Source organism: Nansenia antarctica, assembly GCF_963989245.1.
Source record: "Nansenia antarctica genome assembly, chromosome: 5".
Lineage (NCBI taxonomy): Eukaryota > Metazoa > Chordata > Actinopteri > Argentiniformes > Microstomatidae > Nansenia > Nansenia antarctica.
Window position 1 is genome coordinate 36,619,717 of NC_137690.1, and position 16,731 is coordinate 36,636,447.

Genomic DNA, 16,731 nt, shown 5'->3' on the forward strand with positions numbered 1-16,731 from the left:
AGTAATCTATGTAATGGCAGTCAAAATGCTAGAAGGAAGAATTAAGATATTTTATATATATATATGTGAGGAGCATGGCGCGTTCTGGCCTGCAGAGGGAGCCAGACTGTTGGTGGGGGATGGATGACGGTCTGATTACGGACAGGTGTCAGTAATCAGACTCGTTATCCAACTGGTCTATTTAACCTGTGTGTGTTTGTTCCCCCAGGAGAAGGAAGGAGGCAGGAAGTACCTGCCGCGCAGAGACACAGGGTGAGAGAGAGAGCGACGGCCACAGCAGCAGCAGCAGATCCCGAAAGGGGGTGTGAACCAGAGACGCAGCGGAGAACTATCCCGGAAGGGGAACATCTGGGCGGGACGCGCAGAGGCGGTCGCGCGCCAGCAGAGTTCTAGCGGACACTATTATTATTATTATTGTGAAACTCTCTCTCTCTCCGTTTGTCTGTGCAACTAAATAAAACTGTATTGCATACACCGTTCCTCTGTGTCGACCTCCCTCTGTGCCTAGAGACCTTTACAATATATATATATATTAAACATTTACAGTGGAGAAACTGTATAGAAGGTTAGAGGGGATGGAGAGGTTTCAGGAGAGACAGTTAAGGTGTTAAGGTGTAGCCTGAAGAGATGGAGGTCTTCAGTCTACGGCGGAACATAGGGAGTGACTGCAGTCCTGACAGCAGTGGCCTACAAAGGAATAGAGCCTCATAGATCTCCTAATCTAAACTAGTAACATTGGTGAAGTTGATCTTGAAGTGGAGAGGAACACAGATTTATTGATCAACAAATAATCTGTAGCCAATCAAATAAATTCAATCAAATTCTAACCTAAGTAGAGGTTAATACAGCAGACTGACCCTGGACTAGCTCTTATAATAAACTATGTTGTGCAAATTATTATAGTATTATTTCGGGACAATGTCAATGGTGGGTTGACGAGAATACACATTGAATGTTTCTGTGGGAGATGCCGCTTTAATGAAGGTAGGGTTCACACAGCCTAAGTGACGAGACATAAACCTGGAACAAACAGACAGACAGACAAAAGGAAGAGTCCCCCCATGTGTAGTGGACCAACCTGTTGAGGAGGAACTGGGAGTTGTGCTGGGGGGCGTATGTGTTGGGCTCAGGCAGGCCGGGGTTGGTGTTGGGGCTGGGGTTGGCGTTGGTGTTCAGGCCGGGGTTGCCGTGGCGGCTGCGTTGCGTGGCGTTGCGGACCGTCTCCAGCTGCTGGCGCGCCGCCTGGGCCTGCTGACGCTCCAGCTGGAGCTGCATCTGGAGCTGCTGGAGCTGGGAGGCCGACGGCCCGGAGCTCAGCTGGCCGCCCGCGCTGCGCCGCACGCCCGACAGCTGGGACAGAAGCTCTGAGGAGGAGGATGAGGGCAGCCGTCAGACATGAAGCTCTGACAAGGAGGAGGAGTGGGCAGCCATCAGACATGAAGCTGACAGCTAGGGTTCGACATTAACGGTCGCCTGCTTGCCCCGTGCAAGTAAAAAAAAGTTGGCTTTGGATTTGAATCAAGCAATTTCTGTGTGGTTAGAGATTCTCAGCTTTTATTCTACGGTTGAAAACTAGCCTTCTTGGCTGATTCTGGTGCATTCTTTGATGTACACTGTCCCAGCCAAATAAACAATAATAATAATAATACCGGTAATAATAATAATAATAATAATGTATTTGTGTACATATTGATTTCACCATTACGAAATTACAACACTTCTTATCCATAGTCGCCCTGTTTCAGGGTATCCAAAAGTAATGGGTTTATCAAATGTCCAAATTAAAGAACTCATGTTCAGTATTTGGTTGACAATCCTTTGGATGCAATAACTGCCGGAATTCTGCGATCGATTGACCCCACCCCAAACTAGGTGTCTTTTCTGGTAATGCAGTCAGGCCTGTACTGCAGACATCTTCAGTTGTTGAATGTTTTGAGGATGATTTGACTCAAGTTTCCTCTTCAGCAAATTAAAAGCATGTCCAATACGATCTGGAGATTGATTTTGCCAGTCAACAACATTCCGCTTTTTGGCCCTGAAAAACTCCCTAGTTGCTATGGCAGTATGATTTAGGTCAGTCTTCTGCGGATGGTAGTCTTGACACATTCATGCCTACCTCCTGGAATGTGTTCCTGATCTTCTTTTCTTTCAAAATGTTCCAAACTGTAGATTTTGGTAAGTTCATGGTTTCTGATCGTTTTTTCTAATATTTCAGCCTCACATTGGTTTCACTTTCACTCTCTACCTCTTTGGTCCTCAAGTTAACAGACACCAATAGCAGACTCCAAAGGAAAACACAAAGCCTCAAAGCACAAAGCCTTATGACTGCACAAATAATGTGATGGAACACAGAACATCAGAATATCAGAAACACCTGTCAAGCCAATTGTCCCATCACTTTTGGGTACGCTGAAATAGGGATACGATCCATAAAAAAGTGTTCTAATTTCTGAACGGTGAAACCAGTGACAATCTCTACTTTAACCTCATAGTAATTGTTCAAATCCAAACTTTTGGAGTGTAGAGCCAAAAGACGAAATCATGCTTCACTGTCACATTACTTACACAGGGCTCTGTATAACCCAGCCGGTATTGCAGGGTAGAAGTGTCTCTTGTACGTACTTTACATATTTAACATTTTAAAAAGTATTATTGGAACTCAATACAAAAGTCTATAAACCAACAAGTTAGGAACCTATTGTCCACTCAGCATGACATTTTTAAACCAAATATTGCAGTCTAGCTTAAGGCCCCTGCCCACTGTGCGATTTGTCCACGATTTCGCCACGAATTTGTTGTTGCAGACTACGTTGCGTAGTCGTAGAGACATCCTAGCGTCGTAAGGCCAAATCGGGACGTCGTAAGTCGCACAGTGTGAGAGAGTCAGCGATCAACGACTAATTGCTCCTACGTTCTAAAGACGAGGCTACGACCTGCCGACAAATTTCTGGCAGGTCAGAAATGTTCGTCGTGGCTCGTGAAGTGTGGCTGGTCCTACGACACGATTCTGCACATACATCCGCTCAAAATCATCACAAGCCCAATAATGGCTGCAAAAAGAAACCCTAATGCTCGTGTTCAGTGGTCCCAGCCACTGGAAGAAAGATTGGTAGAGCTTTGGAGGGAACACGGGTGTCTGTTTGACGTCTCCTCCGCTGTCAACGGTAGTTTAATCCAGGAAGCGGTTCTCTGAGCAGCAGCTGGGGGGGGGGACCCGTCGCTTACGGCCGAATATCTCCGCGTCACAATGGGTTAGAATTCCAAACTAAATTTCTCCATGATCACAATCGCATGCTGAACATTCTAAAAATTGAATGGAGTCTCAGTCATGTACCGTTAACGAGATATAATACGAAAAGCAGATTTATTGTACCTCGTCAAACGCTCATCGGGGGGGGGGACCCGTCACTTATGAACGAATATCTCAGCGTCACAATGGGTTATAATTCCAAACTAAATTTTCCCATGATCACAATAGCATGATAAACAAACTGAACTTCGAATGGAGTCATAGGCATGTACCGTTAACGAGATATAATTAGAAAAGCATATTTTTCAATGTCGCTCAAAACCGCACAGCAGGGGGGGGGGGAGACCCGCCTTTCTTAAATCAATAACTATTTTTGATTTCGATTTCGATAATAATAGTCCACGAGTGAAGTGATCAAAATCATAAGGACAACATACTAATCTTTGAATGGAGTCTGTAGGTTATACCGTTACCGAGTTATGAATTCATAATGCTTATGAATATGATTTTGGGAAATCGTTAACGGTTTTCGTTGATTTTCCGAGAAATCACTAACGGGGGGGGGGACCCGGGTTTTGATGTTTAATAACTTTTTATAATAACGATTTACAGTAAATATTTAATTACACAATTAAAGAGAATCGTAGGGCCGACCTTTTGCCCTCATTTGTGAGTTTCTACGACATTCCGTTTTATTACAGTAATCCGTTAATCAAAAGTGGGAAATGCTTAACTAAATCGCAAAAATTATGAATGGGCGTCTATGGGACAAACTTACGGTTTTCCAAAATGGTCAGGTCGGGGTGTTAATTTCACACAAAAAAGTGGACTTAGAAGAATTTCGAGAAAAGTCCTGGTTCTCCTCTCTTTACCGACGTGAGCTATAATATGAATCCGATCATAGGTGTTGAATTTGATCGAGATTTCCAGCAGTCTAAAAGGGACACTGGTTCTTTTTCCGGACTAAAATCCAATGTGAACAGCCTGGTTCTCCTGTATATGCCGGTCACGCTCTCTCATGACGGCCGCTTACAGAGCATTATCTTCGGATTAAAGACCATCGTGAACACCACGGTTGTATTGTTTACAGTTCACAATCGAACAATTTCAACAACTGCACAAGTCGCGTCACAAGCAATCGTGGATGACAATCGTGGCTGAGAGCAATGGTACAGTGTGAGCACAATCGTACAGTGTGAGCACGCACGTCGTAAGGTCTGATCAAGTCGGAGACGGTAGGACTGAAACTTTCAGTCGTGCAGTGTGAGGGGTTCACCGACATAACATCGCACAGTGGGCAGGGGCCTTTAGTCAGAGAAGCAGTCTAGAATCCAATCAGTGTGGCAGCTTAGAGCAAATGTATCAGCCTACTTCCGCTTACGTCAGAATTAACCCGGGCTCTATTAAAACTACCTGATACAGCGGTTTAGCACCCGTTTGATACTCTAGATCCCAGCACAGAACGTAGCAGGTCTGTTGAGACCCAGTCGATATGGCAGTCTGGAACAATGCCATTCATTATGGCACAGCATGAGTAGTACACTGAGTGCTGGGCAGAACAGGATTAACTTCAAGGAATTTGGCATAGCAACATCAGCACACAAACATTACTTTAATGTCTGAACTGCCTAACTGTTCTGTTGGGTTGCATGCTTGCTTTATGAAAGTCTGGTGCATACTGTGTGTACACTACTGTTTCTGATCTAAGGGGGGGTCTGAGTTCTCGATTGTAACTGGAGCTGTGTGTGTGTGTGTGTGTGTGTCTCTGACCTGCTATGGGGTCCATGGCCTCTCTGTTGTAGTTAGAGCTCTGTGAGGAGCTCTGGGTGGTAGAGAGCCCCCCTGTGGTGGTGCTGGTGAAGTGCATGTTGGACCTGCGTGCTCGGGGCCCCCCCAGACCTCTCCCTGGATGGAACATCCTCCTCACGTGCCGTACGCCACTCGACTCATCGTGAATCACCCAGTTAAAGAACCCTCAACTTTGTACAAAAATAAAAAGCTGTTGTATGTATCACACACACCACAATGCTTCTGTTAGGCACACATATTATAAACACCACCACTAAAACACACTTCAATACCTACCTCTGACCAGCAGAGGCCATGCATGACCAGTGGATGAGCTTTCAACAGACTTTCCTAGAGTCTATGATAGTGCACAACAAGAGCACACGTCCTAAAACACCCAACCTTAGGTTACCACCATTGGTGTAGTATCTTAGGCCCTAGTTACACCTTGTATTCACAAGTGATTTGGACACAATGTGGGCACCGGACACAAGAGATGCATGTTAGTATTTATTTGACCGTGCTTACTGCATAGTAATCAGATAGTGACCTGGGCCCAGTTGTTCAAAATGTTTAGTCTGGATCAGAATGATCCCGATTATTTTCTTTGATCCCGGTTCAGATCAAGCTGGCTGATTTCCCCTATATGACTCAAAATCAGCCAGATAGATCTGATCTTGAATAGCAAAAAAGAATCAGGATTAAACGTTTTTAACAACTGGGCCCTGATCATTATCACCACGAAACATCCTTCAGATCAAACTCACTGGCCTTTAGGTGTTACCACAGCCTGTGAAGGTGTGTAGTGTTCAACTCACAGGCTTGTCTACAAGGCTACATGTTAGCTGGTCAGAAGCATATGTGACACGTTCTAGTGTTTTGGTCCGCATGTCGGCATCCGGTGTAATATTCAGACTTTTCTTTAGAAACATTTGAATACATTTCCGCGTTGTTGAAAATCAATGACACACTCGCTAGTCAACTAACACAGCTTGTTTTGTGAGCCTGCTAACAATGTAAAGTAGTGTTATAGTTAACTAGGCAGCAGTGGGGATTACTCACCCAATCCATTGTATTGCAGTATTGTGGCTTGACTAGCGAGTTTGTGTCGTGATTCTCAACCACGTTGAAAGGTAGTTCCGTGTTTCAAAAGAAAAAGTCGGAACATTTTGATTGGTTGCCGACATGCGGACCAAAACACTAGAACCTGTCACATATTTATGATCCTGTAAATGCAATCCTACACATGGGTGCAGTGCTGACAGAAAAGAAGGCTGCGTGAAGGATATTAAGTCTCTGGGTGCTCTGTGTTCAAGTGTGAGATGAGCAGCAAAGTCGTCTGTCACATGATTGGGGTCACCGCCAGGCAGTGCAGCACAGATGGGACAGATCTGTAAAAGAGAGGGAGAGCAGACTGAGTACTGAATGGAAAACCCGTCCATAGGGGTCCAGTTCTGAACATTGTCCATGACACATGCAGTGAACAATAAGTGTTTGAGCTGTTAACAAAGTTAATTTAAATCAAGACTATAAAATAAGGTAGCTGTGCTCCACAGACCACTGTTCATCATCACTGACTGTGGCTGTGAACGTGATGGACAGGTTGAAGAAAAAAAAACTGTAACATGACCATCCTTTTTGAGATAACTAGTGGTTTGCACCTTGTGAAACCTCTAGTTGGGCTTTCAGTCTCATAATGGCTTCATGGACTTTTCTCTTTGATCTCTATGGACTGACAGCTCTCTGACAGAGCTACAAATGATGTGACGGAAGACACCCAGAACTAACCAGAAACACCTGTCAAGCCAATTCTCCAATACTTTTGGTGCCCTGATAAAAAGAGTTGTAATTTCTAAATCTGAAAAGATAAAAGATTGAATTAAAGTAAGAATCTTTAATTGTTTGATTTCAAATCCAAACTGAGTATAGCTCCAAAAAGACAAAATGCTTCCTCCTTCCAATACTTATGGAGGGCACTGTGTGTGTGTGTGCGTGTGTGTGTATGTATATACAGTGCTGCTTGAAAGTATGTGAACCACTTGTGCAATTATAGATTATCCCTTTATTTAACTTGATTGCAGTATGTGCAATATTTAGATGCTGCTCCTGAGCCATAATTAAATAACCTTTGTTTGTAAAAAGGTCCATTTTTATTTTCATATAATATGTTTTCCCCAAATCGTGCAGCCCTAACACACACACACACACACACACACACACACACACACACACACACACACACACACACACACACACACACACACAAAGATCATCAGCTCATCAATACGAAGTAGGCCTACATGAGAGTACACGCACAAAACCGGCTAACGTTACTCATTAACTGTTTACACAAGTAAAATCACAGTGTGACAGTCAGATGGAGCATTCGGTAAACAACCAACAGCAAGGTAATGCTATCAGCTGAGTTAAAGAAAACCAACTCTTACCTTTGATGACACCGACACCGACATGAGCCCTGTTTTCCCGTATCTCCGCCTTTCTGTTTGTAATGATTTTAGAGGCAATAGATACTTTTTGCCCCGCGCATATTGCCCTGTAATTAGACCATGCGACCACAGCTTCCTTGTGTCTCTTATTGTCCAAATGTTCCCTGAATTTTAGCTGCATGTTTTTTCAGCATGTAAATCCGTTGTCAATAAAAATTCGACTCCCCTTCTTTTCCCCTGCCAATACTGTGTTGTTTATAACGTTTACCAACGTTTATGCTATGAATAGTTCGAAGCTAGCATTAGGTGCTACCCTAACCCTAGCCCATTAGCGGGAACTTTATTTGTTTCACAAAATAGCCTGATTTAGTTGACCATGAACATCAGAGACGACATTACGAATGTTCATTTAAAATACTCCTATATTGAGCACTGGTATAAGAACATGAACCAGAGAACAGCAGTAAATGCAATAACCCACAGTCTTCGCAGATGATGTTCCAATTTTCGATTAGGATACGGGATTAAAGGGACTGGCGACAGGCGAAGAGAGAGGGAAAGGAGAGGGATTTCCTGAAATCCAAATGTCCCGCTAAATTCGGACCAATCACAAAACTGTTTTGAAGCGCGTCGCCTCACGAGTGTTGAGAGCGATTCAGTCTCCATTGCAGTGCGAACATAAACCGAGACGAGGTTAATTGCAACATTGTAACATAACATATTGTAACTTACTACACCCTAAATCGTAACGAAATGTAGGTCTGAAAGCGGCCTATATCTAGCTTCAATCTGCTCTTTGTCTGTTCTCCGGTCATAATACCTCGCTGCCTTTCTCGTTGCGCAATCAAAGTGGACTGAATCAATTAGTGGCGGAGAAAATGTATTTGTGCCGGCCCGCCACAAATCAATGCATATAGAGGAAACACTGGGCTCTCTAGTGCATCTTTTCTGGCACTGTCCTCATTTGCAACGTGTGAAATATTTCAGTGGTTTTCCAGGATGCTCAGAGATTGCTTCAACTATACGCCTGAGGAACGGTCTGCATTAATGACTGGTATGGTAGCTGCTAAGAAAATGATTCTATTGGATTGGAAATCACCTCCACCTCCCTGCTTCCAGAAATGGCTCAACGAATTCATCAGTATCATGCATATGGAGAGAATACGCTTCAACAACTCTAAAGTTCCCAATAGATATTAGTAGAGATGTCCCGATCCCATTTTTTCACTACCGATACCGATACCTGGGCTTCAGGTATCTGCGATACCGATATCAATCCAATATTTGTATTTATTGTTTTACTCCTGAATAATAACAAATACTTCCCCAGTATATAGTCCACAACAACAGTTGGCTATTAAAGACTGCCAGCCTTTATTCAAGCAACAAAACAGTACTCTGCAGTACTCAGTGACCAACTGGTTTAAAGTAAAAACAATTTAAACTGCAGCATTCAGCATTGTAAAAAAAAAAGAGTTACTGTCTGATTTCTAGTTTTAGTGCCTTCATGTTTTTATTCTATTTATCTTCTCTTACAAATGGCAAATCAATTATAGCACCCTTTTTAAAAGTGTAGCCTAGTGACGCTGCTGGTGAGACCAGAAACCAGTCCCAGAATCAAAGGGGTGTCAACAATTAGTGTTGTTCCGATACCATTTTTTGATCCCGATACCGATACCGATACCTGACCGTGCAGTACTTGCCGATACCGAGTACCGATCCGATACCACGGCGTTTGAAAAAACAAAACAAAAAAACATGTTTTTTGAGCCGCATACTCACCTCGATGTAAAATTATTGCTAACACTTAGTCTGGCATCGGGTGTTTGGTATCGTGAAAAGTATCAACAAAAATCTATTAACCAACTCAATCAAGGTACCATTTGGTTCTGTAACTAATCATAACAGCAGGGCCGGCCTGTGGGACTGGGGAGTGAAGGCGGTGTCGCCCATCAAAAGAAGAATGTGGCCAGGTACTAATATATGTGAAGGCACACGATTTGTCAAAGTGCAGTTCAATGAATTTGTGAAATCACTTCCATATTCGACTAGGTTTGACACGGAGACTGGCCCGGACTTCTTCCGAGTTATTCCATCCGGGTAGTTTTGAAGCCTGACAAGCAAAGAATGCTGCTAGGGTTTAAACCTTCTAGTCGGAGACTCCTAGCAAAGTTTCTAGCTAAACGCAAGTAGACTTAAAAGTTCTAGACACTGGTTTTTATAACTTTGACAGTCCGGTGTGTGCTTCATGAAACGGGGTTGGTTTTTTAGCTACCATGCATTGGCCAACAGAATTAGTTACCCTGGTGAAAAGTGGGCAAACGTGGCACCATTGTTGAAATCAAAAGTCAAGAACGATAGCTAGTTATTAGTTACGCGTATAACATTACATAGCTCTTCATCCCCAGCAGTGCCTGTCGCTTTGCATGTTCTGTTCATTGAACAGTAGCAGCAACTCAACCACACACTGTCTGTATGAGTAACGCCGGTAAAACAAAACGTACCTTTCTCTGCCACATAATCCTTAGGGGCCATGCTTGCCGATCACAGGTGATGATATACTTGTTAACGGGACTTGTAAAATCCTATTTACTTTGCTCAACTTTAAAAATTGAATGTTTCTCGTGTCTTCACACCGTCACCGTCACCGGAGACAATTCATTCACCGAGTTGCGGGACGCTGTGGGTGCGTTCGTAAATTCGCTCTGGAAATCTGATCACCACTCAAGGAATGCCTCTTGTCCAATCAAATTGCTTGGTCCCTTTATGACGTTGATACCACTGTGCGCTCCAGCGTTCTAAGAGCGAATTACGAATGCAGCCTGTGCAAAACGCGCATCACAAGTTTGGTATCGGGTGTTATTTGTTAGTACTCGCCGATACCGATACCAGCATTTTTGTGCGTATCGGTGGCCATGCCGATACTAGTATCGGTATCGGAACAACACTATCAACAATATCTGCTTTTCGTTTTTTTCATAACAGGCAACTTGTTTTAAGTACCACTCGATATAATATACAACAGTTTAACGATCACTAAATACTTATAATCTGTAGGTTGGATTCACTGTTGCCAGAGGCTACCGGTAAGTGATACCTGGCTTGTAAACATACTTTCGTTTTAGAACGAAACGTTAGCCACTAGCTGTTAGCAGCGTTTTTAGCAGTCACCATTCAACATTGATACAAACAAACATTCAAATACTCGTGTTGTCTTGAATTTTTTTCCGATTTCAATGTATGACGCATCATTTGAAAGCTTACCATCTGTAGTTTCAGACTATGTAAACAACCGAAAAATTACGTAAACAAATGGTTTATGATTTCACCAGCTAGCATCTGCATCCTGCATGTGACCACTGACTACTACTGTTGTCATCACGTGAGTGACACGCCGGATCGCGAGCCCCAGATCGCTGCCTATGTTTTTTCTGGTGCGATCTGCGATCCAGCATTCAGGACCAATATCGCGGCGATATGCGATATCAATATCGGATCGGGACATCCCTAGATATTAGAACATATGGGGTCGAATTATTGACTCTCTCAAAGTTTTTTTTTTTTAGATTATATCCTGTAGTGATGCAAGCCTGTACTCATTATTTATTTATTTTTTACTTTTTACTTGTACCTTTGATGATGTTGCATTTTGGGAATTGCTTTGAACCAAATCCTACTAGACATATACGCCTGGCAGCTTGTTTGTTGTTAGTTAGTTAGTTAGTTAGTTTGTCTTGTGTATAAAACTGAAAATAAAATATACATATATTTTTTAAAGATTGCCGTGTGAACATGAATCAAACCAGGATACATATATTTTTTAAAGATTGCCGTGTGAACATGAATCAAACCAGGTCCAAATGCAACATTGTAACATTATGAATCATTCTGAATCAGAGCAAATTACTCTGTAATTTAGGTGTGAATCAACCCTAAGTTTCGCTCCTGCCGCTGTGATACCGCCATGGTACCGTTCAATCATGAACCTTCTCTGACCTGCTGTATGCAGTATACAGTATACAGTAGACATCCACGCCCCCTCCCCGTGCGGCTCCGCCACTGTGGTCCACTCACCACCTCTGTAGAGGTTTCTGTGTGGTCGGTGGACACATGCTCCTGCAGGGACGTGTCTGTGTAGCCCATCCTGCCGCAGTAGGGACACGTGAAGGCCTGGGGCTGCTCCACTGAGAAGGCCTCCCCGCCGTAGTATAGGTCTATAGGACACAGCCATCAGTTAGTGACTAATTACTTAGCATAGTTTTTACCCCACAGTGTTTTTCCCTTACCATTAACGTATGTGTGGTCTTTTGTCAGAATGTAAGTACCATCTTCACTGTCCTTAACAAGTAAAGATGGGAACCCATATGGATCAGTCGGGTTGCAGCTTTCTAGCAAGCCAAAATGTGTCTCAACTCTGCGTGAGGTCCTGCTTGAAATCAGGGGTGTATTCCATCAACGTCTCTAAAGGACAATCCAGGCTTATTTTGATAAATCCCACAAGATCCCTCGTGAGACATATCCAAATAAGCCTGGATTTTCCTTTAGTGATGTTGATGGAATACCCCCTAGCTTTTTTCAGTATAGGACAACAGCAGCAACTGAAGTGTGGCTCTCGCTATAAGCAACTAGTGATGGGAGGTTCAGCTCTTTTAACTGAATCTGTTCTTTCAAACTAGTTCAGTTAAAATAATCCGATTTTAAATGTTCTATTAATTTGATGTAGTAATGCTAAAAAGCCCTCATTCTGACTAACAGTGAACAGAAAACGACTCTTATTCAGTCCCTCCAGAAAAATGCAATTCTGTGATTGCATAATTCAATGCATAATCAGCTAAATGGCGCATAATTATGCAAGGTCACCGAAATAAAATAAACTTCTGCATCCCAGAATGCATTTCGCACCGGCCGGCAGCGGGGAAGTGTTAACGTGTCATTTTATGAAGTTTTAATATGTTTTCAGGCGAGAAAGTAACCATATATTTTCCCAAAATGTGTCCAGTTTATCAAAATAACCAGTTTATATATCTGATCTGACGTTCTTTTCCCACTTCTGTACGCTAGCTACTTCACGTTGCGTAGATACCTTCACTGCGGGGTTTGACAGAAATATCGTAACATAATAGCTAAACAAGTTGTAAAATGATATGGGGGCCGATATCTTTAGATAGCTAAAGTAACTAGCTTAATTTATTGTTGTCTAAGCAGTTGGTAAAAGACCAGGATTAAAATAAATATATATGAGCAATAACATATCGTGGGCTTGCTATAGCACGCACAATACAACCCAACTTGTTCCGTCTGAAGCAACAATACTGGGACCATTGGTGACTAGGCGTCAGGCAGTCAAATACTAGGCGTGTGTCTTACACACACTAGAACGTGTGTGTAAGACACAAATAAACTTGTGTTTCATGCATTTCAAGTGGCATCTTTGTAATCATGACGACGTAGTTAAGTCTAAGAACGCATTTCACCATGTAAATTCCCAATATAGTGAAAATACCACCGCTGATCCGTGATCAGACTTAGCTGGGGTGCTGAAGCTGACGAGTATCAAATAGAGTGCAAAAAAGCATCTGCACACTCAAATCAGTGCAAAAACAATGTTTATTGCGAGCTTTCAGTCTTTTCCTAAGGTATTAGCCTAGTTAGAATAGAGTGTTGCAACTTTTCACATTTTTTGCAGCTTTTCACAATATTTGCAAATTCCCGCATTTTCAAAGCATAAAATCACCAAAACTCCCTGCATATTCCATTGAATAATCAAGGATTTTTGCCCGCATAATCAAGGAAAAAAAAAAATCTGGAGGGACTGCTTATTCAGTAAGTCATAAGAGGGGGCTTTTCAACATGAATGTGAATCATCAATTTATCTATAAGTATTAAGTGTTATTTGTTTATTTTAGACCAAAAGTAATAATTAAATAAGCAACAGGCATGGTTTGATTAAAAACCCATTACATTAGGAGGAGACTTAGGAAATGGAAGAATAATTATGTTTGTCCACGTGTATTAAGTTACAGTGATTGGAAGCTCAGTTCAGTCACTACTAAGCTGCACATCATCCTAGTATCATGGATACAGTAAAAGCAAGCCTTGATGCAGGCAGCATCGGAGACAACTCATTAATTTTGACCAAACTGCACTGGCTCATCTGTGGCCTATACTTTCATGCTTGCATTGATTGTAAAAACCAAACTCTAGTCTTCTATGGGGATCAGGAGCATGTCCAAATGGCACATTTATTATTGTTTTGAAAGTAAAACAAATAAAATACAGATTCTGAACTAATCAATTGTGAAGATGAATCGACTCCTATGAATCACCAAAAAAGTGTAGCTCAAAAAGAATATCTTCAAACTGCACCGATCACTGTAAGTTACTCCGGACATGGTAGTTTATAGCTCTCCTTCATTAAAGCTTTTACAACCAATGTAGTAGATATTGTACTGAATAAATTCAACTGATATCCATATAAACATTCCATCAGTTCCTGTCATTAAAGAGTACAATCTTTATATCCTGTTGGATTATGAGAAGTTCATACAATTGATGACTTGTTAAGGCCAGTAATTACACAGCAAAGTGTACATAATACCCATCTTAGGTGTGAAAGAAGGGCGCCTAAGGCAAAAACCAGCCAGGGGTGCAGACATCCACATTTGTGAAGCAACAATGAACCGCACAAGTGAAGCTAAATAATTTAAGGTAGGTTTCACAGTAAAGAATCACTACAGTTATATGACGTTCTTATTCACATGCCGTCGTCACCAGTATCATTTTATGAAATTAAAAGAAAACGATTCTGAATCCAGCCCTTACATGAAAAGAAAGAATATACACACCAGTATTTAGCCGGACCATGCCTCTATTCTAAACATAGCCTGATCTGGGAGGGCTACTTACCAAAGTCGACCCGTGTTAATATACACTGCATGGGATGCTCTGTGGTGTGTCTGGTTGTGGTGGCTCCACTCTCGTAGCACGACGCGCAGAGGTCGTAGTCGTAGCAGATTAAACACTTGTATCGACGTCCTCTGAAGTTGCCTTTCAAACAAGCATCGCAGCTTACACCTGGGGAAGGACACACAGAAGAGAGGGCAGGGCATTAGTAAATGCCAGTGGGAGTGACTTCATAAGCACTTGACATGGATCGTTCCCAACACACAACCTTGAACTAGGGCTGACAGCGCATTCAGTGGTAGTAGCCCCAGGTTAGAAGCAGGCTAATATCCAGAGGGTTGGCAGGTTGAACCCCAGTGATCTATAAAAAGATAGTTCATTAAATGTGAACATTTTCAGAATGTACTTGTTCTTTTTTGCACTAAAACAAAGGGGAACATTTTTAGTTGTTATTTATAGGTTATTATGCTTATGATTTTACTGGTCTGGCCCACTTGAGATCAAATTGGGCAGTATGTGGCCCCTGAACTAAAAATGAGTTTGACACCCCTGGACTAGAGGGAGGGATGAGGACCAGAGAGACGTGAATGACAGTCAGGGAAGCCATTATAAGGCTGAAATATCAGAAAAATATATCAGAAACACCTAAAAAAATCTACAGTTTGGAACCCATATGGTTGTGGCATAAAACATGTTTATTCGTCTGCTTTAAAGAGCCCAGTGATTCACTGCTGCAACCAGGCGCCCTCTCTCATATTGCACTATAATTTAAGTTGAATGTGTATTTCAGTATATGTAATGTTTGAGTGTAGAATATATATATATATATATATATATATATATATGACCAGTTTTGACATCTTGAATGTTGTTGGGTTTTTTCACATAATAAAAGTGGAGTTTTTACAGAATTCAAGGAAAGTTTTTATAAAAATAAAAATAAATTGTGTTGATCCGAAAAATGATCCGATCCGTGACTCAAAAACCGTGATCCGATCCGACCTGTGAGTTAGGTGATCCGTTACACCCCTAGTCAAGAGTAGTGTTAAGTGAAGTGTGGAGAAAAAAAGGAACTGCCCAATAGGGCTGTCCCTAACGACTATTTTTCTAACGATTAATCTAGCGATTATTTTTTCGGTTAGTCGATTACTCTAACGACTAATTTAACGATTAGTCTAACGATTCTTTTTTTTGCTGTTCGATTAATGTAGCACTTAATTTTCCCCAAATAAATGTCAAAAACTTCTCTTATTAACATTTCAGTATTTTATTCAATTATTCTTGTACAAATATATAAATTAGGCTTCTGCACTGCAGGGCAATATTCCACAAAAAATATCCTCTCTTTCTTACAGTCCAACATAAAATATAATATTATAAAATATAAAAGTTAACTTCAAATAAAAGGAAAAGTGCAAGTAATGCAGTAGGCAAGTTCAAGTCATTTTCAGGAGGAATACCAAAATAAATACCAACATAAAATCCTCTAATTAGTGCAATTCGAGTGAAATTCTAACCGGAATACCGTAACTATACCTCTCAATAACAATAACGATCTCAGTAACAATATAACATTCTCCCCCTCTCTCTGCTCTCCCCTTCCCACGCCCCTCCCTCTCCCCCCCTCCTCTCTCCCCCCGCCTGCCTCCTCTTCTCTCTCCTGCGCTCCTCTCTCCCCCTCACTCCTCTCTCCCCTTCTCTCTCTCCTCCTGCCTCCTCTTCTCTCTCCCCCTCCCCCACGCACCTCTCTCCCACACTCCTCTCTCTCCCACGCTCCTCTCTCCCTCGTCTCCTCCTAGCTAGCTAGTAGCTACATGGCTAGCTAACGTTACTCTCGCTGCTATGTTATGATTAGCTAAATTGATGCAAACGTAGCATGCGAGCTACGAGCTAGATAACGTACAGTAGGTGCGAGCACCACAATGACAATAGGCTACCGTAGCTAAAAAAGAATACATAGTAGTAAGAACTAAGGCTGGGTATCGCCACTGATTTCCCAAAACGATTCGATTCCGATTCACAGCTCCCGATTCGATTCGATTCGATTCACGATTCGATTCGATTCCGATTAGATTCGATTCCGATTCGATCTAGTTACAATATACATTTTTTGCTTGAATATGAAAGAGATTCTCCGAACTAATGCTATAAATGGTTCAAGGAACCCTATAACATGTAGCATTGTTAAACATATCAATGAATTGACTCCAAAGCAGTTACATGAATGTACTTTTTATTTACATATGACTTTGCTTTTGTCCAGCTCATCTCTATCGTCACATTTTTTAAATCCAAAATGCACCCAGACATCTGACTTTAAGCCTGGTGGTGACTTGAGTGTCC

At 42.0% G+C, this 16,731-nt stretch overlaps 1 protein-coding gene across 1 annotated transcript in view; it reads right to left on the reverse strand.

Annotated features, from left to right (window-relative positions):
- LOC308158006 (E3 ubiquitin-protein ligase KCMF1-like) overlaps positions 1-16,731 on the reverse strand; it is a gene marked incomplete at its 5' end in the record, with an annotated part of 43,510 nt that overhangs the window by 6,672 nt on the left and 20,107 nt on the right. Inside the window, 5 exons of the mRNA XM_080531599.1 lie at positions 1,079-1,364; positions 5,021-5,201; positions 6,328-6,429; positions 11,560-11,699; positions 14,392-14,559. Of these exons, the coding sequence (XP_080387725.1) occupies positions 1,079-1,364; positions 5,021-5,201; positions 6,328-6,429; positions 11,560-11,699; positions 14,392-14,559 (877 nt within the window). The remainder of the gene's footprint in view (positions 1-1,078; positions 1,365-5,020; positions 5,202-6,327; positions 6,430-11,559; positions 11,700-14,391; positions 14,560-16,731) is intronic.